Below are 22847 nucleotides of genomic sequence, written 5' to 3'. Positions count from 1 at the left end.
CGTAACAACATGTGCAATCCATCTGTAGAGTGAAGCCTCGTGGTCCTCTATGAACCCCACCAAACCCAAACACCTATATCAGTGGTATGATATTCTGTGTAGAAAACAATGGATGGTGTCCCTCCCCATCTTGATTTAGGGCTTGGTCCTGTCCACTCTGTTTTAATATGTCCTGAGTGGTTGTGGACAATGTAGAGGGAAACAGAAGACACATAATTGTTCGTAAGAGCCTTATCTTTCAGGGATGGGGTCATAATATTTTTTAACTTAAACCGTTCAAATGATTGAGCCACATTTGTAGGAAGAAAACAAAAAACACTCTGTTTATTACAACTGCAACTCGCAGCTTCCGTAGGTTACTGATATAACCCTGGTTCTATGAACCAAGAGCAATTTGTACATTTTATTTCAGATTTTTTCTCATGACCCCATTTTTAAATCAGGGGACAGACACTACATGGGGTCGCAACCTTCAGTTTAGGAAACGCTGACCTATATGAACCCAACCGAACCCAAACACCAATCTCTATTTTGATTCAACACAAATATGCTACATTTCTGTTTTTAAACTCCACATAAAACGTCTGTGTATGTACTGCTTTCTGTAAATAGACATTGTGGTCCAATGCCAACTACCACGCCTCCTACCAATGAAATCCCCTTTGATCTCACAGTGATCTCAGCGTGAATAAAGAGGTGTTCTCTGATTCACAACCAGACATAGCAGAATAGATTTACACACAGAATGGCAAGAACCTTCCTACAAGCTCTACTGCTCTATGGATTGAGTAATTAAGCTACTGTTAAATCTATCATGGAGACAGAGAAAGATTGACTGCATTCATCAAGTATAACCAGAATGTTCAGTGCAGCACTTCTTCCTGATTTCTAACATGTACATGTGATATCACCGATTACAGTCATTAATGTTGGACTTTGTTCTATCTGTTTCAGGTTTGGTCTCTGTTTTGGTTTCTCAGTCTCAGACTATGGTGGTCCGTACTGGGGATAACATCACCTTGCAGTGCTCCAATGTTACAACGGTTGTGGGACACACAGCATGGTTCAAGCAAGTCAACGGATCAGAGCCTGTGTGTATCTCATCTATGTACGGCTTTAATTCAACACCTGATCTCCACAATGGTTTTCAAAGGAGACATTTTGAAATATTCAGCAACAACACCACTATCTTTCTCAAAATCACAAAAGTGGAAATAGCTGACTGTGGCCTGTATTTCTGTGGATTGTTTCCATATAACCACATGTTCTTTGTCAACGCAACAGTTCTAAAAGTTAAAGGTACGTTTTCAATTATTTATCTGGCTTTTGATACATTTGAACATTTTTTATCAACCTAATCAGGAGTTATCATGAAACAAAGGCAAACCATTGATGGACATATTTTTTTTGCATTATAATTTTGAAAAGGAATACTTCTCTATTATTACTAATCGCAATGCTATAGGGCACAACGGAGGTGAGGAAACACCAGAGTCACCTAAAGAGAGTCATGTAGATGAAAAAATATCTACATGATAAAATGTTTAGGTCTGTCATTAAAGGATCACCAAGTGATTTAATAAAATGTCATCTAATAGGACATTGTAATGGAACTATCAGTCTAGTAGGACAGGATGATGATGGAACCATGTACCTCCTTCCCCTGGTTATGATCCTGGCTGTTTTGACTGCTGTTCTACTGATAGTCATCCTCATCCTGGTCCTCAAGATCAGACAAGACACAAACAGACACAATACAGGTAGGAGCCCATTTCATGATAATATGGGACCTTTGAATTATACCTTTAATGTGGATGTTTTTCCCATGACATACTGTACACTGATGATCAGAGGAGTCGGTGTGTTCACTATAATGGATTGATCCATTAATCCGTTCTCTCATCTCTCTTTGATATTCAGGCCCTGATCCTCAAAGACTACAACACAATGATCAGGTAAATACTGCATGATTAAATACTGAAATGTAAGCAATTCAGAAACTGAGAAAATTACAACTACTGCATGGTGTTTGCAAATCATCAGAACCAAGATCCAGATACATTGAATTATGCCGCTCTGAATTTCACCTCCACGAAGAGGAAGATGGAGAAGAGAGAAGGAGCTGGACCCCCATGTAGTGTATGCTGCTACAAGATTATAAAGTGGAGGAGGATGGAAGAGGAGGACAAATAGTTGTCCATATCTTTGAACACACTGATTTACCATATGTTTGAATACAAGATTAAATCTTGCTATATTGTATCTGTGTAGTTATATAAAATGTATTGACATTTATTTAAATGTAAATCAATTAATCTCTGCAGTGTATGTTTGTGAGTTTTACCTCAGGGCCACTGTAGCTCTCTCCAAGTTAGGCCAAACATCTCAGTGGTACAGGGTGTGGTTAGAGAGGAGGAGTTAGAAGTCAAAACACAACTGTTTAATGGCCGCAGAGTAGTTGCCTCTTTTGGCATCTCTTAACTTAGATCTCTGTTGTGTGTGTTAGTGATTTGGTTATTTTTTTATAGGGTGACCCTGAGGGACAAAGTACCCAGCAGTAGACAACTGTATTATACTGATCACTTCTAAAGACAAATAAAGAGTTAAACCAAAATTGCCTTTGTCATGATGTAATTCCCCCTTAGTATTTCCTGTCTTGGCTTTGTACTGATCAAATCAAATCAAATTATATTAGTCACATGCACCGAATACAACAGGTGTAGACCTTACATTGAAATGCTTACTTACGAGCCCCTAACCAACAATGCAGTTTTTTAAAATATGGATAAGAATAAGAAATAAAAGTAACAAGTAATTAAAGAGCAGGAGTAAAATTACAATAGCGAGACTATATACAGGGGGTACCGGTGCAGAGTCAATGTGCAGGGGGCACCGGTTAGTTGAGTTAATATGTATGTGTAGGTGGAGCTATTAAAGGGACCATGCGTAGATGATAACAACAGAGAATAGCAGGTGGGCGGCAGGGTAGCCTAGTGGTTAGAGCGTTGGACTATTACTAGTCCTTGAAGGTTGCAAGATCAAATCCCTGAGCTGACAAGGTAAAAATCTGTCCTTCTGCCCCTGAACAAGGCAGTTAGCCTAGCAACAGTGGGTTGTTATTGAAAATAAGAATTTGTTCTTAACTAACTTGCCTAGTTAAAGAAAGGTTAAAAAAAGAAAATAGCAGTGGTGTAAAAGAGGGGGGGGGTGGGCAACGCAAATAGTCTGGGTAGCCGTTTGATTAGGTGTTCAGGAGTCTTATGGCTTGCTGGTAGAAGCTGTTTAGAAGCCTCTTGGACCTAGACTTGACGCTCTGGTACCGCTTGCCGTGCGGCAGCAGAGAGAACATTCTATGACTATGTTGGCTTGAGTCTTTGACAATTTGTTTTTGACAATCACAGCCCCCTATTCCGAGAAGCAGTTCATAAGGAGAATATGATTGCGGTCTGAGGTAGAGGAGGGGCCAGTGAGGGTACGCATCACTTCCTGTGGTGTGAGTGACAGGAAGGAGCAGCTCAGTGTAGAGTGAGACCTGCTGAGGTGAACATCACTGGGTCTCTCATAGACTAACACTGGGGGATGAAATGTCCATTATGCTCTCTCTCTCTCTCTCTCTCTCTCTCGCCAGATTTTCAGTCCACCTGCCGACAGATAGTACGGGAAAATATTTGTGTGTAATAGTAAACGCAACTCTTCTGTTCATCTGGACCGTAAACACCAGACACCTGCCGCTCAGTTAGATGTGCAAAGTATGTCAAGAATACAAACCACGAGCTAAAAGCATTTCCCAAACCCTAAACTGTGCAGGGTTTCTTAAACTATGGCTCCTGAGTTATGAGAAAACATCTATAATCACAGGCTATTTCTTCAAATGTCTGGTCATTGGAGGACGATTTTGGTCACGGGAGGACAGCCAATTTCTCAATTGGGTCTCGAGTTGAAAACGTTTAACCTACAGTAAAGCATTCAACAAGAGGAGAAAGTGCAGATTCAGATTGAGTGTCATCTCAATAGTTTTGTCAACTCTTCCTTCATGGAAAAAGAGAAAGTATTGGTACCAAACAAAGGTTTGAAAAAAAATAGATATTATTCAATGCTATTGCGTTTACAACTAATATTAGATTTTATTGGTGCAGCTTTTATGCAGTGGTGGGTAAATTTACATGATGGGTTACTTTAACCATTGGGCTGGGCTGTGTTTGGGTAGGTAGTATTATCAGCACTAAAGATCATTCACTGTATAATTTCCAAACATCAAAAGAGAAAGAATTTAGGTAAATGTTTCATTTCTCTCAAAAAAGAAGCAGCCGTATCAAGCAAATATTTGATTTCCTTGATCCAGTTACTCTGACCTGCTTTATAATGTCTTAAAAAGTAATTAGAAGGAAGCTCAAACTATGGTAAGCCAGAGGACACACTTCTAAAATTGTAGTCGGCCAATAAAATCTCTCGTTTCAGTGTTCCCTCCTACTGTATGAAAGGTACATGTAAAATGCCATCATATACAGTATAAGGTGCATATAAGATGTCCCACTGTCAGATCCACACACTATACAGTACAGAAAGGACTAATGCTACAATGATGAATAGAGAAGTATTTTTGTTTTACATCAACTTGTGTAAGTGTAAGACATTTTAATTGAGTTTATTTTTTAATTATTTCTAGTATGTAGTTTAAATATGATAAGTTAAGTGGATGTTCTGTCTGTAATGGGTAAAAATGGTTTATCCATGTTACATTACATTACATTTAAGTCATTTAGCAGACGCTCTTATCCAGAGCGACTTACAAATTGGTGCATTCACCTTATGATATCCAGTGGAACAACCACTTTACAATAGTGCATCTAAATCTTTTAAGGGGGGGGGGTTAGAAGGATTACTTTATCCTATCCTAGGTATTCCTTAAAGAGGTGGGGTTTCAGGTGTCTCCGGAAGGTGGTGATTGACTCCGCTGTCCTGGCGTCGTGAAGGAGCTTGTTCCACCATTGGGGTGCCAGAGCAGCGAACAGTTTTGACTGGGCTGAGCGGGAACTGTGCTTCCTCAGAGGTAGGGGGGCCAGCAGGCCAGAGGTGGATGAACGCAGTGCCCTTGTTTGGGTGTAGGGCCTGATCAGAGCCTGGAGGTATGAAGGTGCCGTTCCCTTCACGGCTCCGTAGGCAATCACCATGGTCTTGTAGCGGATGCGAGCTTCAACTGGAAGCCAGTGGAGAGAGCGGAGGAGCGGGGTGACGTGAGAGAACTTGGGAAGGTTGAACACCAGACGGGCTGCGGCGTTCTGGATGAGTTGTAGGGGTTTAATGGCACAGGCAGGGAGCCCAGCCAACAGCGAGTTGCAGTAATCCAGACGGGAGATGACAAGTGCCTGGATTAGGACCTGCGCCGCTTCCTGTGTGAGGCAGGGTCGTACTCTGCGAATGTTGTAGAGCATGAACCTACAGGATCGGGTCACCGCCTTGATGTTAGTGGAGAATGACAGGGTGTTGTCCAGGATCACGCCAAGGTTCTTAGCACTCAACAGAGAGGAACATGTCTTTGTCTTTGATCCATTTTGTTTGTTTGCTTTGACAGTTGGTGCTTTTACCAAACCAAACGTAATCCAACCAACCCCTGTGATGGTTACTGAGCTGGGAGGTACTGTGACTCTCACTTGTCTTTGTTCAGATGAGTCAGTGACCAGGTTTATTTGGTTCAAGCAGAGTTTTGGACAGAAACCCCTTCACATGGCGTCATCTCTTTATTTTGGCCAAGATAGTTATTATTCCAACAACTTTATTAAGGACTTTACTGAGACCAAACGTTTGGGTGTGAGGAGAGGAGACTACAGCTGTAACTTGACCATATCCAAGACAGAGCCAGGGGACTCAGCTACATACTATTGTTCCACTACAGCCATCTATGAGCAAACATTTGAAGAGGGAACTGTTTTAATTGTCAAAGGTGACTAAACATTTGCTTCTTCATTTTAAAAATGTATGGCACTGTATATTAGTATGTTTTTGCAACTAGTTCATCAAATGCTAGTGATGAATACATGGCTTGTTTTTCACCCACTTAGTTTTACTTTAGTTACTCACTCTCTTCAGACTCAGAGTCCAACAGCATGTCTGTGCTCCAGCAGCCTGTGTCTGAATCCGTCCAGCCAGGAGACTCTGTAACTCTGAACTGTACAATACACACTGAGACCTGTGCAGGAGAACACAGTGTCTATTGGTTCAGACATGGCTCTGGAGAATCCTGCTCAGGAATCATTTACACCCATGGAGACAGGAGTGATCAGTGTGAGAAGAGCTCTGAGGCTGGGTCTCCTACACAGAGTTGTGTCTACAACCTCCCGAAGAGGAACCTCAGCCTCTCTGATGCTGGAAGTTACTACTGTGCTGTGGCCTCATGTGGGGAGATACTGTTTGGAGACGGGACCAAGCTGGACATTGATCGTAGGTGATACTTCTGACATCTATATAATCAAAGTTCTTTAGATTACAGGCAAGGTATCGTTTATATACTTTTTTAATTCTTCAGATATCTTTGTTTTAATTCATTCAGATATCTTTGTTTTTATATCATTCAGATATCTTTGTTTTTATATCATTCAGATATCTTTGTTTTTCTATATCACTGAGATATCTTTGTTTTTTCTATATCATTCAGATATCTTTGTCTTTCCTATATCCTTCAGATATCTTTGTATTTCTATATCATTCAGATATCTTTGTCTTTCCTATATCATTCAGTTATCTTTGTATATGAGAGAAGAAAGTTTGACTCTCAGATCAGGCCGAGTCTTGTTGGTGTCTCTAACATTGTCATAGCTTTATTCCTCAGTGTCTCAGTGTCTCTATCCCTATTTGATATTTCACAGATGGTTGTAAGGAGGACCATCTTCTGTTCATGTATTGCCTTGGCGTAGCGTTGGGTTTGTGTGTCCTCCTCATCATTGTCCTTACTTGTGTTTTGTACAAGATGAGCAAGTGCATAGGTAAGCAATATTATTGTGCAAGATACAGTATGCTTATCAATTGTTGGTACTGTTACATTAGTTGACATGTTTTAGTCAAAATTGGTCATAAAAGATCTTCATTGAAGGATGATGATGATTGTATTGATTATTTGTGTTTGATTAAAAGGAACGCACCTTCAGCCAAGTGCTCCTGCAGTCCCCAGTCATGATAACCAGGTAACCTGACCTAACACTTATTTAGTTGTTGCTGAATCAATGTGTTTTTCCTTCAATCAAAATATGAAAATATAAATTTTATTGGAGGATTGTTTCACTATAGTGTTATATTTAGTCTAATTGCAAATATTTTCATTTTTGTTATTCCTCTTAGGATCAAGAGCCTGATACTCTCCATTACGCCGCTCTGAACGTCGTCCACAAGAAACCAAAGGCCGGGAGACAGAGGAGCGCCATGGAGACAGACACTGTGTACTCTGGTGTGAGACGCCAAAACATGGACTGAAATGTCAACTTTTCCTCTTTATTAACTTGCATTGATTCTGTGTTTTTTACACTGTATGTTTGACTGTGGCTTTTTCATTGTAAGTTACAATTACTTACATTGATACTGATGTTCCATTTTGATCAAATAAAACATTCAACTGCTTTCATAGAGAGGAATTGTTTGATTTTCATTCATATATTTCTCTGTCCTTAAATTTCTACAACACTTTCACCCACAGATTCAGCGTGCAACAACCATATCAAGCCTATGCTCAATGTAAAAAATATGGTTGGTTGCATAATAACTGTAAATATGTTTCTATTGCTGGTGTTTTAGCCTCTCAAACTGTCTTCTTTTAGCTGTATCCTGTATCACAGCACTCTGGTGTTCTGACTGCTCTGAATAGATGTTCCACTTCCGCAAACTCAACTCTAACCCCCAGCAATCACCGTCAGTCCTCACCACACTCACTTTTCACACACCATCAAAACCACCAGCATCCATGTCACTAAGAGCCCAACTCTCTCTCTCCGTAACAAAAGACTGAACTAAAAATGTACTTCTTAGCTAAATAGACTTTGAACAGAATTGATATGGTTGAGAGACTGATTTCAAATATGACCATGTTCACATTGTAACTGAGCAGTTTTCACAAACTATTGACAAAATGTGAATATGTATAAGGGCACCTTGCAGGACTCTAATCCATTTATTTTTCAACAGGGAGCAGCAGTGTTCATGGAAGTCCCCATAACTCCCTCAACGGTAGAGTTGGCAGTAACTTGTAGCTATGAAGAATCTATAACAAGGTAATATAGTTATTACACATCTATAACATGTTAAAAATCATTTCCAGCGTATTTAAATAGCAGCTACCGAACAGGCTAGACAGTCATCATCACTGGGTCATTACTACTAACCTCAACATAGTTATAATAAAGTGTAGCTTAGTAACAAGGAGCAACAATCACTCAAAATGAAACAGGTGGTAGAGTGATCTGTATGATGAAGACAATGACTCATTTGTTTGAGTGTGTAGTTTTTTAATTGAGTTCCAGGGAGTCTTTGCATGAGTAAGGCACACAACCTATTTTCTTCATGTCCACTGAAATGTCTTGACCTTCTTTTAGACGAGTTGATAGCATGACACTCACATCCCCGCACACACATCTAACAAGTTCACAGGTACTTACGGTCTGCTCTAAGTACGAGGCTATATCTATTCTTTGGTCAGGCCTGCTGGCTTTGTACACACAGGACCCTCCTACCTGCTCTCTGTGTCTCTGTGGTTTTCAGCAGGATGTCTATCTGGTGTCAGTCAGTAGTTTTCGCATTTGTTACTGTTGTTTATGTTCCTACTGACAGCTTGCAGTCACAGCAAACCAGTTCTTTATAAACTTACTCAGATATAAATAGTTATCTGAAATCAGTTAGAAACCACAAAGAACTGTTTATGAACTCTATTGAACTCTCCAAGTTAAGCATCTCATGTCATAATACAGAACCATCTATTCTACATCTATGGGCTCAGAGTGAGGGGCCATTTTAAGATGATGTCATGGGAGAACTAGTGCATTCTCAATCAGACAAGTGTTCTAGGACTACTGCAGGGTTCTCTGTAAGGAGACCAATAGAGGAGGATCCTCCTTATGATAGATTGCCTCCTATGAGAACAACACTAACCAGAGAGTGATATAGAGTGGATAAAGTGTGTCATGTGTATTAGTTACATTAGGCTGGGGTGTCCAATCAGTGATGCACTCACAGGTGTTACACTAAAGTTAATGCATGTTTCAGTGAATGAGACTGACATACAATTGACTTGTTTCATGCTGTAGGTGTTTATCCCATTAACACTTCCAATGCTCTACTCCTGTTCACACTTACATTTGAGTAATTTAGAAGACACTCTTATTCAGAGCAACTTACCGGAGCAAGTAGGGTTAAGTGCCACAGATTTCTCACCTAGTCGGCTCGTGGATCTAAACAAGCGACATTTTGGTTACTGGCCCAATGCTGTTAACCGTTCGACAAGACATGGTCGATGTAAAACAGCCCTCCTAAGGGTAATCTGGAGTATTCTGACTGCTGAATGACCTGTTCAAAATAATAATAGTTTTGTTCTCTTTCAAATACTTTAGGTACACTTGGTTTTTCTTGTCTTCTGCAACGGAGGCAAGATCCACTTGATTTAATTAAAGTAAGTGTGAGAAAACAATTAGCCTCATATTTTGAACCAGGGTTCTCCAGAGAGGTGAGAAAACCACAAACCACCAAACAAGTAAAACCTTCAAGACAATTACTTGCATTTTACAGCATCCTGTGTCTCAGTGAGGCCAGCCAGTAGACTGTGTGCCTCTGTAGGTTGCAATAGACAACAAGACCATGTTCGTCTCAATGAGGAGTCAATAAAGAAGATTAGGTCCAGTTCAACCAATCACCCATTAGCCAATTGTTGAAGTGTTGTACACTTGGGTAGACCTTTTCCACTCAATATGTTATATTCAAAGATGGTGACACTGTTTATGATATTTCTAATTCTGTAACGCCCTGGCCATAGAGAGGGGTTTTGTTCTTTATTTTGGTTAGGCCAGGGTGTTACATTGGGTGGGCGTTCTATGTTCTGTTTCTATGTTTTTGTATTTCTTTGTTTTGGGCCGTGTGTGGCTCCCAATCAGGCACAGCTGAAGTTCGTTGTTGTTGATAGGGAGTCACACAAAAGTGCATGTTTTTCCATTGGGGTTTTGTGGGTAATTGTTTCTGTCATTTTGGTTCACCTGACAGGACTGTTTGGCTGTCGGTTTTTTCTTGTTTTGTTTGTATAGTGTTCTTTCTTAATTAAATATGATGAACACTAACTCCGCTGCGTTTTGGTCCACTCTCTCTCACGTCAGCCCTTACAAATTCTCAAACAAATAAGTTATATAACATTACCAAGGACTTCACTGGGACTAAACGTCTGATTGTGAAGAGAGGAGTTGACAGCTTTAACCTGACCATCCGTAAGACACAGTTAGGGGACTCAGATGCATACTACTGTGCTGCTGTTGAAGTGGGCAAGGTCACATTTGGACAAGGAGCAGATTTGATTGTCAAAGTTTAACTAACTTAGGTCTTTGTTTTGGATTTTCATTTTGCATTCATGAAATTCTAAATATACAAAATAAATTGTTCATAAAAAAATCTAGTACGACAATACAATTGACACACCATGATCTTACTCGGTCACTCTTTTCAGAATTAGAGTCCAACAACATGTCTGTTGCACAGAAGGGTTTGTCTGAGTCAGTCCAGCCAGGAGACTCTGAGACTCTGAACTGAACAATATACACTGAGACCTGTGCAGGAGAACACAGTGTCTATTGGTTCAGACATCGCTCAGGAGAATCCCATCCAGGAATCATTTACACCCATGGAAACAGGAGTGATCAGTGTGAGAAGAACTATGAGGATTGATCTCCTACACAGAGCTGTGTCTACGATCTCCCCAAGTGGAACCTCAGCCTCTCTGATGCTGGGACTACTGTGCTGTGGCCTCATGTGGGGAGATACTGTTTGGGAACTGGACCAAGCTGGATGTTGAGCGTGGTCACTCTGATGATCAACAGATGAGAATCCTGGTCCTTCTCTCCATCATAAGAACTAGAGTTCTCGTCTGCTGTCTGACCATCTTCATCATCATCTACACCACCAGGAAATAGATCAATCTAAGACAAATGTCGATGGACTTTTTGCAGTAAATGTTGGAAATATCATCACCTTGTATTGAAAATTAGTATTTGTTGAGATTGCTGAGTTGTTTTGCATTCTAAAAATGAATGGCCAGTGACCTTGTTTAAAAAGTTGTATATCAGTTGATTAAATTGCTCTTCTGAAATCCATGTATAAGTTGCTTCTTTTAGTATTAATTAATATACATTTAAACAACTGATACTGACTAAAATAGACTTGTCCCTTCTCCTGTGTTCTGTAAGTACAGGATGTCTGTATGAATGTGTGCAGAGGGCTTCTGCAGAACCATCCTACTGATAAATGCTAAACCCACCCATGCATGCACCCACACAGCGAGATGTTCACAGGTACCTGCACACTGTGGTCTGTTGTGAGCACAAAACAAGGCTGTCTCTACGCTTTGGACAGGCCTGCTGGCCTTTTACACACCCTGTGTCTCTATGTGGTTTTCAGCAGGATGTCTATGTGGTGTCACTCTGTTTTCTCTCATTCTTTCAATGTTATTCACAACCATGACAATTAGCATCATAGTCCACTTATATACTGTATGCCATGTAGCCTGTATCTGGTCACTTACAAGATCATAGGTTTAATTCATTCAAACTACAATCATTTGTTTACTGAGTTAAAAATTGTATTAATGTATACTAGGCTACAGTGAAGAGGCCTACCCACTGAGGTACACCCCTACTAAACGCTCAACTAGTAGCCTACACTTGAGTTAGTACATGAATGACAGGGATAAGACTGACTTTCACTCTGTCAGTGTTTTCCCCACATACTCTCACAGTAATGCTCCACCCCTGTTCACCCTACAAATCAGGATATGTTCTATGGCCTTCCCTGTGGCTCAGTAGGTAGAGCATGGTGTTTGCAACGCCAGGGTTGTGGGTTTGATACTCTCGGGGGGCCAGTACAAAAAAAAATACAAAACAAGGAATGGTATGAAATGTATGCATTCACTACTGTAAGTCGCTCTGGATAAGAGTGTCTGCTAAATGACTAAAATGTAAAAGTATGTATAACAGTCCCCCTATAGGTCATCAGTATTACTCCCTGTAACTGTTGCATGGGGTGGGGCTAAATCTATCTAAGGCACACAACTGAGTTTGACAACAAGAGGATACAGGTACATGAATTTGTAAGGTATGCTTGAAAATCTACTGCATACTTATCACATAATATTATACTTTTAACCAAATTAAGTGAAGGATATTCATATATTCTCTTTACACATTGCCTCATTGTTGGACATCTTTGATTCAGCTGGTGCCCACATAGCAAACTATACGTTTCCCCCACAAAAAAAGATTCATCTAGACACCACAAACTGTCTATGCTTCACCCACCCTCAACATAATATCCTATACAGTAAGCACTGGTTCACTTTGCATGGATTCTATGAGTGATTTTTAGTTACGAAGACCATGGTTGGCTGAATAAGATGTTAACAAAAATGACACGTCCAGTTCGACCAATCACCAATAACACCATAGTTAAAGTGGGGTCTACATGGGTGGACTTTTCCACTCAAGACACAGGTTGTGAAGAGGACATCTTCAAATATGATATCACTGTGTCTGATACTGGCACTTCTTGTCTGCTTAAGGGATGTACACTCAGATACTTTATTTTTGCAATTCATAGATTTTTGGGGTATATAAAGAACTTGCGTAAGTAACGGATCATGTCTCTGTGTGTATTCTAGCTGCTGCACAATCCTCGGAAATTCATCTTGTTACAGCCAATGTTGGAGAGACAGTGACTTTGCACTGCTTCTATAAAGGCAACAGGGCACTGTACTTTATGTGGTACAAGGAAACATTGGGTGACAATCTTCAAATCTTATCAGTCTTTTACAAGTATAACAAGAATGCAACATTTTACCATGAATTTAAGGGTAACACTCGCTTCTCAGTGCAAAGCGGTGAAGAAATGAATCACCTAAAGATCTCAGACATGCAGCTCTCTGATTCAGCCACATATTACTGTGGGAACTCTTATGCCAACCAGGTGGAGTTTGAAGAAGGAGCCATTCTCATTGTGAAAGGTACAACATCTGAATTTACAAAGAAAGGAAATTGTAACACATTTTCTGCGACTATAATCTGAGGGCTTTTCATCTTTGCGTTTTTGATACAATGGCTTAATTATGCTGTATTTGCATAATCAGATATGACTGTGTATGATTTCAACAATGATAAGTTGGGACACAACATAGGGAACAGATTTACTGACTTATAAACCTTCCTGTCAGGTTCAGGGTCCAGAAACATGACTGTGCTCCAGCAGCCTGTGTCTGAGTCAGTCCAGCCAGGAGACTCTGTGTCTCTGAACTGTACAATACACACTGAGACCTGTGTAGGAGAACACAGTGTCTATTGGTTCAGACATGGCTCACGAGAATCCCGTCCAGGAATCATTTACTCCCATGGAGACAGGAGTGATCAGTGTAAGAAGATACCAGAGGCTGGGTCTCCTACACAGAGCTGTGTCTACAACCTCCCAAAGAGGAACCTCAGCCACTCTGAAGCTGGGACTTACTACTGTGCTGTGGCCTCATGTGGGGAGATACTGTTTGGGAATAGGACCAAGCTGGACATTCAAGGTAGTTGATACGGTTGAATCTTTTTCTTTATTTTACTAATCTACTGTGTAGAACATACATTTACTTGCTATTCTGAGCGTCCTCTATCAATGTTTGAATGTCCACAGGCCATAGGGCAGACCTTCTTCTCTTGGTGTACTGCCTGGGTGTAGGATTGGCTTTCTCGTTAATCCTGATCATTGTCCTTGCTTGCATCATGTACAAGATGAACCAGAGAAAGTGTCTGCAGTGCAGAGGTAAGTGACTCCCTTTTAGAAGTTGCTCTTCTTTAATATCACCATCTACAGATGTATCTGCAGTGGAAGAAGGAGTTGCATCTTTATCTTTGGGGTGTTTCTTTTCAGGATCCATCTCTCTGACAGCATGTACAGCAGTCTCTTCTACATCCAGGAATCCTTTACTCCCATGGAGACAGGAGTGATCAGTGTGAGAAGAGCCCTGAGGCTGGGTCTCCTACACAGAGCTGTGTCTACAACCTCCCCAAGAGGAACCTCAGCTTCTCTGATGCTGGGACTTACTACTGTGCTGTGGCCTCATGTGGGGTGATACAGTTTGGGAATGGGACCAAGCTGAACATTCAAGGTAAATCCCATTTAATCTGTAAATATCCCCAACAATACAGTATATTCGTGCAAGCAGCCTACCTCCAAATGACCTCATTTGTCTCAACAAGCTATACAATATCACCATCAGCTTTTGATGCCATACTTTACTGTTTGATGATCTTCCTAAGCGCTCATGAATACAATATGAATTCTCTGATACCCTTTCCACAGTTCCAGAGCATGATTCTCCATTTGATCTGAGTCCTACTGTTCTGGCCTTGGTCGTCTTCAACATCATTCTGGGGATAGTGACCCTTCTACTTGTCTGGGCGTTGTGCAGACAACAGAGATAGCAGAGGTATTACGTTATATCTAATGTATCCAATGTATGTGATGTTACAACTGATGTGTCTAATTTTACATGAATCTCTATGCAATGTACATTCTGTAAATATTCATTAAATGCCCAACATATCAGCATTGTTAATTAACTGTATGAGGTTAAAAATAGATAGATTGTCATAAAAAATAATAGCTGGCCTTTCTCTATTTCAATCTCTTTGAAGGGAGGACTGATGTCCCAATGTCTCAGAGAAATCAGATAAACTTGTCAACATTTATAAATATATAATATTTATAGTTTTTACAAGAAACTGCCATTTAACTTTCCTTACAGCTAGTACTCAACTTATTTGTGCATTTTTTGTTATTAAGCTTTCTTGCAAGTAATATGTCACTGTACTAGATGTAGCCTACTTATATTTGTGATCATTGTTTATTTTTCTGTGGAACTTCTGTCTGTCACTGTTCCACTGACTGTCAGGTCATTGTAGTGGGTGTACAGTCTGAACAGTCATTTCTTTTGTAGAGTGTTTTCTTCCATAGGAGAATAGAAACGTTATATAGTAGATCATGCTATCATCATAATGCATTTCCTCATGGCTCCAACCCCTCAGAATCAAGACAGTGACGTGTTTGAACTATGCAGCTGTCAGTTTCACCCCCAAGAAGAAGTCCTCCTCCTCTAGAAGAGTGAGAGAGAAGACCAGCAGAGAGGATGCAGTGTACTCTGATGTCAGATACCTGCAGCAGCAGTGAAATATATCACCACTGTCACAAAGACTACAAGAAGAAATGTTACTATTTGTAGCATAATTAAACTGCTTTTAGTAACAAACATTTGTATGGAATTTTCAATGTATCAAAGAAACTGTTGTTTTAACACCGTTTTGCGGGTACTATTTAATGAAGCTGCCAGTTGAGGACTTGTGAGGCATCTGTTTCTCAAACTAGACACTCTAATGTACTTGTCCTCTTGCACAGTTGTGCACCAGGGCCTCCCACTCCTCTTTCTCTTCTGGTTAGAGCCAGTTTGCGCTGTTGTGTGACGGGAGTAGTACGCAGCGTTGTACAAGATCTTCAGTTTCTTGGCAATTTCTCGCATGGAATAGCTCCATTTCTCAGAACAAGAATAGACTGAGGAGTTTCAGAAGAAAGGTCTTTGTTTCTGGCCATTTTGAGCCTGTAATCGAACCCACAAATGCTGATGCTCCAGATACTCAACTAGTCTAAAGAAGGCCAGTTTTATTGCTTCTTTAATCAGAACAACAATTTTCAGCTGTGCTAACATAATTGCAAAAGGGATCAATTAACCTTTTAAATTATAAACTTGGATTAGCTCACACAACGTGCCATTGGATCACAGGAGTGATGGTTGCTGATAATGGGCCTCTGTATGCCTATGTAGATATTCCATAAAAAAATCAGCTGTTTCCAGCTACAATAGTCATTTACAACATTAACAATGTCTACACTGTATTTCAGATAAATTTGATGTTTCTTATTGAACAAAAAATGTGCTTTTCTTTCAAAAACAAGGACATTTCTAAGTGACCCCAAACCTTTGAATGGTAGTGTACATAATATTAGCATCAACATACATTATAGTTTAATTCAATTTCACATATTTAATTGTTATTTTGGTTCAACCATAATGCATAGTAAGCATCATCAACAGGGGGAACATATTGGGTGTACGCTGATTAGCTCTAGAAAGAATATATCAATTTATAAGACTTTTTCAAAAAATATATAATTGTTCATAAGAAGTGCCTGAGATCACAGTCAATATTCAGATCACTAGGGGTCAATGTTTTTACATAGGATATCCAGTAAGCCTCCCTTTGTAGTAGTAGGATCTCCATGTTACCTCCTCTCCTTGGTAGAGCAACATGCTCAATGCCTGTGTATTTGAGGGAGGAGATTGGATGGTTAGCTTCAACAAAGTGAGCTGCTACTGGATAGTCAATGTTCTTACACCTGATTGAGTTGCGGTGTGCAGCTATGCGTTGTTTTAATTGTATTTTAATTTGTCCTACATAGGCTTTCCCACATGAACAGGTGATGAGATGATACCCCGAACAGGGTTTTTTCTACGTGTATGTGGGTGTCTGAAGGATGTGTTTATTGTGATATTGCACTGTGCGCATGAGACACATTTGTAGTTCCCATTTGGAATGTGTGTCAAGAGTGTCTGAGTGGGCTCAGGGGGCATGTCTAATCTCATGAAGCTATCTCCAATATTGCGACCACCGGGACATGGACTTGTACCCATGTACCAACTTACTATGAAAAAGTATATTTCTAGGGAGATTTCGCAAATACATCTTGTCTTGAGCTGCGAAGGATGACTTGAGTTTTAATTTGCCCATACTGATGTTGGTTTGTATCACTGTGGAATATTCTGGTATAATGAATACTTTTTTGGAGATGGTGCATATGCCATGAAGGTCAGTGAAGAAACTGAAAGTTTAGTAGCAAACTATGTTTCCAATTTGAATTTCAGTTTTTTTCCCATCAGAATGTCGAAATGTTATGTGGTTTTCTTTAGCCAATGATAGATAGATACAAGAAGGAATTATATATACAACGAGCTGTTTGTACGTGGATGCTATGAAAGTGAACTGTGTTTTCGTGTGATCAGGGGTGTATTCATTGCACCTATTCTGTTGAAAAACTCTAAAACGGAAGCAAACGGAACAAAATGGGGATAAACATACCTGAATTTGTCCAATAAAAACTATTGTTTGCAACTGTTGGACTAATGATTACACCCTTGATCAGCTAGATGCAGGAAACAGTGTGCAAGGCGGTATTGAATGTGTCACTGTCTGGCATCTTGATTACTCCAAATTCTCTCTACCAGTGAACCTACGTTGTAAACTTTCATTCATAGGCTAGATTGTAGCAACCTCATGATGAGTACAGGGAATATTTTTGAATCATGTAGTAGACAAAACATATTGATTTTACGTTGAGCTGGGTGAATGGAATATGAATGACAGTCATCCAATATGCTGTTATAGAAATAAGGCCATGTTCATTCAAAAACGTATCATCCTCCCTAATCTTAAACGGCACCGACCGCCACTGGTGTATACTAGCCTGTCTGTCAGATTAGAGTGAGAGGCAGGGGGTTGGCTGTCTTACATGACTGTAATGACAGTCCCTAGGCCTGATTGGCTGTTCTGAGACCAGCAGAGAGAAGGAAGAGGACAGCCTACTGTATCATCAGTCCTGCTTCTAACAGTGAACTCTGAAGATAATAAACTCCTGAATAATCAGATGATGATTAACATTAACATGTTTCAGATTTTTACACTATATCTACACTTATATGTACATTAATGAACAATCTTTTCAAGTGAAATGAAGTAGAAGAGTAATAATTACTATACGTTTTCTCCAAAGTCCACCAGGAACAACATGCCTATGTGTGATCGGTCACTTCAACCGCAGTTTATTGCGCCAGCAGAGTTTGATTCAAGCGTGAAAAGAGTCCTTCATAGGTGTCAGCTAATGGCCATTTCCTGCTGTTGGTTTTTTAACTGACATTAAAAAGGTGACAAATGCATCAACCACAGTGTGAGGTGACAGGAACTACGAGGCTGGAGCCAGTGTTGACCTGATATTATTGGTTAGTGAAGCGTTTCCCAAACTAGGGGTCGCCTGATGTGGGGTCACCTGATTTTAAACTAAGGGTCGCCAGAGAAACTCTGAAATAAAATAAAAACATAGCCGCTGGTTCATTGTACCGGGGTTACGTCAGTAACCTCTAGTAGCCGCTAGATGCGGTTGTAGTAAATAGAGCGGTTTCAGTTTTCTTCCTACAAATGTGACTATCTTAGGAATGGTTTAAACTAAAGCATATTATGACCCCATCACTGAAGGATAATACTCTCAGGAACACATATGCATCTTCTGTTTCCCTCGACAGTTCCCAGATGCCAGAACAGACTGGACAAGACCAGGCACTAAATCAGACTGTGTAACAAAGAATATCATCAATGATGATGTTCTTTTCTACACAAAATATCATACAACATTATTGCCTGATGATCATCTCAACTTCCCAATGTCTTTCTGATGCATTTCAGTCACTTCAAACCATACTTCCTTCACATTGAAAAAACAGTCAAAAGCACTGACTTGTAATAGTCTGTCATAGCTCCAATTATAAAAGTAATCATTGGCCATTGACTACATAACTTTTTTTACATGGTTGGGTGGCAAAGAAAAATGTATATCAAAATGGAGTTACAGGCAAAAAGGTTTCTGAACCAGTAGGTTAGTAGCACTGACACCCAGACAGATCTGCATAATATGATCATGAGCTAAAAACAAGTATGGGTAACTGCAGCCCTATCTGGTGACTGGAGTATGGGCGAGTGAGTGTGTCAAAACAATTGGGTGTATGGAAATTAATCAGCTAATTGTGCAGATTTGTTGCCAATCCAGACTGTTTTGCATGGTTGATTTTGCTGAATGACGATAAGCCAGCGAACAGTGAACAGCTATATCATGGTCGTGTCGCCTGCTAACGTGGCCATGTTTTACCATCCCATTATTCTATTTCAAGTAGGATAGCAGCATACACAATAACTAATATTAAAAACCATCTAGATGTGACCTTAGTTCACACAGCACATACACTATACTACTCAATGGGGAGAGTATGAAAGGCAACAACACCAGGACACAGTGCCCTTCGCTCCGGTTTGTCAAGCACTAATGTCCAGCAAAGGCGTAGGAAATAGCTACCTACTGTAGTAGCCAATATCAGGGTGACAGTCACAGTAAGCACACACATACAACACATGAAGCAACAGTATACTCAACACCAGTACTTCTAATAAAAAATAACAATCGTCTGTTTTATAACTGAAAATGTACAATTATTTGTGTAACACTAACACAGAAATACGACTCAAACTCATGCCCTGGCTTCAAAACAGATGTCCAAACTCTCGCGGTATGGTAGCTCAATGTATCGTAGTTGATTGGTCAGAAACTGAGAAAAAAAAACATACCACTCAATCAAAACAGTCTGACCTATAGCAGAGAGTTCTCGACACACCAACTCCTTTCCACACACCCACTACTTTCCTTTCGACACCCACTCATCAGTTGCCATACTGGACTGCAGCTACCCCCTTCTCGCAAAAACACCTTTGTAGCTGTATCTACAGTCAGTTTAGGGTTAGGGTAAGGGTTACGGCTAGGACTAGGGTTAGGGCTGGGGTTGGGGCAAAGGTTAGAGTTAGGCTAGGGCTGGAGTTAAGGGTTAGGCCTGGGGTTGGGGTAAGGCTTAGGGTTAAGGCTAGAAGATAGTTATTTTGAACACATACAGTGGGGCAAAAAACTATTTAGTCAGCCACCAATTGTGCAAGTTCTCCCACTTAAAAAGATGAGAGAGGCCTGTAATTTTCATCATAGGTACACTTCAACTATGACAGACAAAATGAGAAAAAAAATCCAGAAAATCACATTGTAGGATTTTTAATGAATTTATTTGCAAATTATGGTGGAAAAAAGTATTTGGTCAATAACAAAAGTGTATCTCAATACTTTGTTATATACCCTTTGTTGGCAATGACACAGGTCAAACATTTTCTGTAAGTCTTCACAAGGTTTTCACACACTGTTGCTGGTATTTTGGCCCATTCCTCCATGCAGATCTCCTCTAGAGCAGTGATGTTTTGGGGATGTCGCTGGGCAACACGGACTTTCAACTCCCTCCAAAGATTTTCTATGGGGTTGAGATCTGGAGACTGGCTAGGCCACTCCAGGACCTTGAAATGCTTCTTACGAAGCCACTCCTTCGTTGTCCGGGCGGTGTGTTTGGGATCATTGTCATGCTGAAAGACCCAGCCACGTTTCATCTTCAATGCCCTTGCTGATGGAAGGAGGTTTTCACTCAAAATCTCACGATACATGGCCCCATTCATTCTTTCCTTTACACAGATCAGTCGTCCTGGTCCCTTTGCAGAAAAACAGCCCCAAAACATGATGTTTCCACCCCCATGCTTCACAGTAGGTATGGTGTTCTTTGGATGCAACTCAGCATTCTTTGTCCTCCAAACACGACGAGTTTAGTTTTTACCAAAAAGTTCTATTTTGGTTTCATCTGACCATATGACATTCTCCCAATCATCTTCTGGATCATCCAAATGCTATCTAGCAAACTTCAGACGGGCCTGGACGTGTACTGGCTTAAGCAGGGGGACACGTCTGGCACTGCAGGATTTGAGTCCCTGGCGGCGTAGTGTGTTACTGATGGTAGGCTTTGTTACTTTGGACCCAGCTCTCTGCAGGTCATTCACTAGGTCCCCCCGTGTGGTTCTGGGATTTTTGCTCACCGTTCTTGTGATCATTTTGACCCCACGGGGTGAGATCTTGCGTGGAGCCTCAGATCGAGGGAGATTATCAGTGGTCTTGTATGTCTTCCATTTCCTAATAATTGCTCCCACAGTTGATTTCTTCAAACCAAGCTGCTTACCTATTGCAGATTCACTCTTCCCAGCCTGGTGCAGGTCTACAATTTGGTTTCTGGTGTCCTTTGACAGCTCTTTAGTCTTGGCCATAGTGGAGTTTGGAGTGTGACTGTTTGAGGTTGTGGACAGGTGTCTTTTATACTGATAACAAGTTCAAACAGGTGCCATTAATACAGGTAACGAGTGGAGGACAGAGGAGCCTCTTAAAGAAGAAGTTACAGGTCTGTGAGAGCCAGAAATCTTGCTTGTTTGTAGGTGACCAAATACTTATTTTCCACCATCATTTGCAAATAAATTCATTAAAAATCCTACAATGTGATTTTCTGGATTTTTTTTCTCATTTTGTCTGTCATAGTTGGCATGTACCTATGATGAAAATTACAGGCCTCTCTCATCTTTTTAAGTGGGAGAACTTGCACAATTGGTGGCTGACTAAATACTTTTTTGCCCCACTGTATAATCCATCTGTAGGGGACTATACAAATAAAGCCTTGCCAGGATTAATAGGGATAGGGAGAAGCCTTTTGGTCCTCTATGAACCCCACCAAATCCAAACACTTATGTGAATTCCACCTAACCCAAACACCTATATCAGTTGTTCACTTACCTTTTTGGCCTGGGACCCCATTTTTATATCTGGTCTTGTCCACTCTGTTCTACTGAGTCCTGAGTGCTTGTGGGCATTGTAGAGGGAAACAGAAGACACATACGTGTTCCTAAGAGTCTTATCTTTCAAGGATGGGGTCAGAATGTTTTGTAACTTAAACATTTTTCAAAAGATAGATACACGCTCGAAGGAAGAAAACAGAAACCGCTCTGTTTATTAGAACCGCAACTTGCACTTACTGAAGTAACCCCGGTTCTATGAACCAGAAGAGATTTTGTACATTTTATTAACACATTTTTCTCCTGACCCTATTTTTAAATCAGGGGACAGACATTACATGGTGTCGAAACCTCCCGTTTGGGGATCGCTAACCTGTATGAACCCAACCGAGCCCAAACAGCTATCTCCATTTTGATTCAACGTCTGTGTCTGTTCTGCGGTCTGTAAATAGACATTGTGGTCCAATACCAACTACCACGCCCCCTACCAATGAAATCCCTTTTGATCTCACTGTGATCTCAGCGTGAATGAAGAGGTTTTCTCTGATTCACAACCAGACAGAGAAGAATAGATCTAAACACAGAATGGCTATAAACTTCCTACAAGCTGTACTGTCCTATGGATTGAGTAAGTAAGCTACTGTTAAATCTATCATGGAGAGTAAGACTGACTGCATCCGTCAAGTATAACCAGAATGTTCAGTGCAGCACTTCTTCTAACATGTACATGTGATATCACCGATTACAGTCATTAATGTTGGACTTTGTTCTATCTGTTTCAGGTTTGGTCTCTGTGTTGGTTTCTCAGTCTCAGACTATGGAGGTCCGTATTGGGGATACCATCACCTTGCAGTGCTCCAATGTTACAACGGCTGTGGGACACACAGCATGGTTCAAGCAAGTCAACGGATCAGAGCCTGTGTGTATCTCATCTATGTACGGCTTTAATTCAACACCTGATCTCCACAATGGTTTTCAAAGGAGACATTTTGAAATGTTAAGCAACAACATCACTATCTTTCTCAAAACCACAAAATTGGAATAGCTGACTGTGCCCTGTATTTCTGTGGACTGTAT

The 22847-nt window shown here is 40.5% G+C and overlaps 1 protein-coding gene, 1 long non-coding RNA gene, 1 pseudogene and 1 gene segment (V, D, J or C); all 4 read left to right on the top strand.

The window, feature by feature from the left end:
• Positions 1-683: 683 nt before the first annotated feature.
• On the top strand, positions 684-2584 carry LOC106608741 (uncharacterized). 2 transcript variants are annotated; one of them, XM_045721726.1, is made up of 5 exons: positions 684-788; positions 955-1299; positions 1707-1760; positions 1921-1955; positions 2044-2584. In XM_045721726.1, the coding sequence occupies exons 1-5, from the start codon at positions 746-748 to the stop codon at positions 2191-2193; spliced, it is 627 nt and encodes a 208-aa protein (XP_045577682.1). In that variant the 5' UTR covers positions 684-745; the 3' UTR covers positions 2194-2584. The 2 variants fall into 2 exon arrangements, with proteins under 2 accessions (XP_045577682.1, XP_014062320.2); XM_014206845.2 differs by having other exon boundaries at positions 1599-1760.
• Positions 2585-5823: 3239 nt separating this feature from the next.
• Positions 5824-6472, top strand: LOC106608708 (Ig kappa chain V region K29-213-like). The segment is given in 1 exon segment: positions 5824-6472. A coding segment is annotated over 1 exon segment (342 nt).
• A 1425-nt stretch (positions 6473-7897) lies between these two features.
• On the top strand, positions 7898-11187 carry LOC123743754 (uncharacterized). The gene is made up of 3 exons (XR_006770583.1): positions 7898-8255; positions 9588-9646; positions 10685-11187. It is a non-coding gene; the product is annotated as an uncharacterized lncRNA (long non-coding RNA).
• A 1447-nt stretch (positions 11188-12634) lies between these two features.
• LOC106608710 (uncharacterized) lies at positions 12635-15429 on the top strand (annotated as a pseudogene).
• Positions 15430-22847: the final 7418 nt, after the last annotated feature.

This window comes from Salmo salar, chromosome ssa07 (genome assembly GCF_905237065.1).
Source record: "Salmo salar chromosome ssa07, Ssal_v3.1, whole genome shotgun sequence".
Classification (NCBI taxonomy): Eukaryota; Metazoa; Chordata; class Actinopteri; order Salmoniformes; family Salmonidae; genus Salmo; species Salmo salar.
Note: the sequence above shows the minus strand (reverse complement) of the source record. Positions and strands in the feature narration are given on the sequence as shown.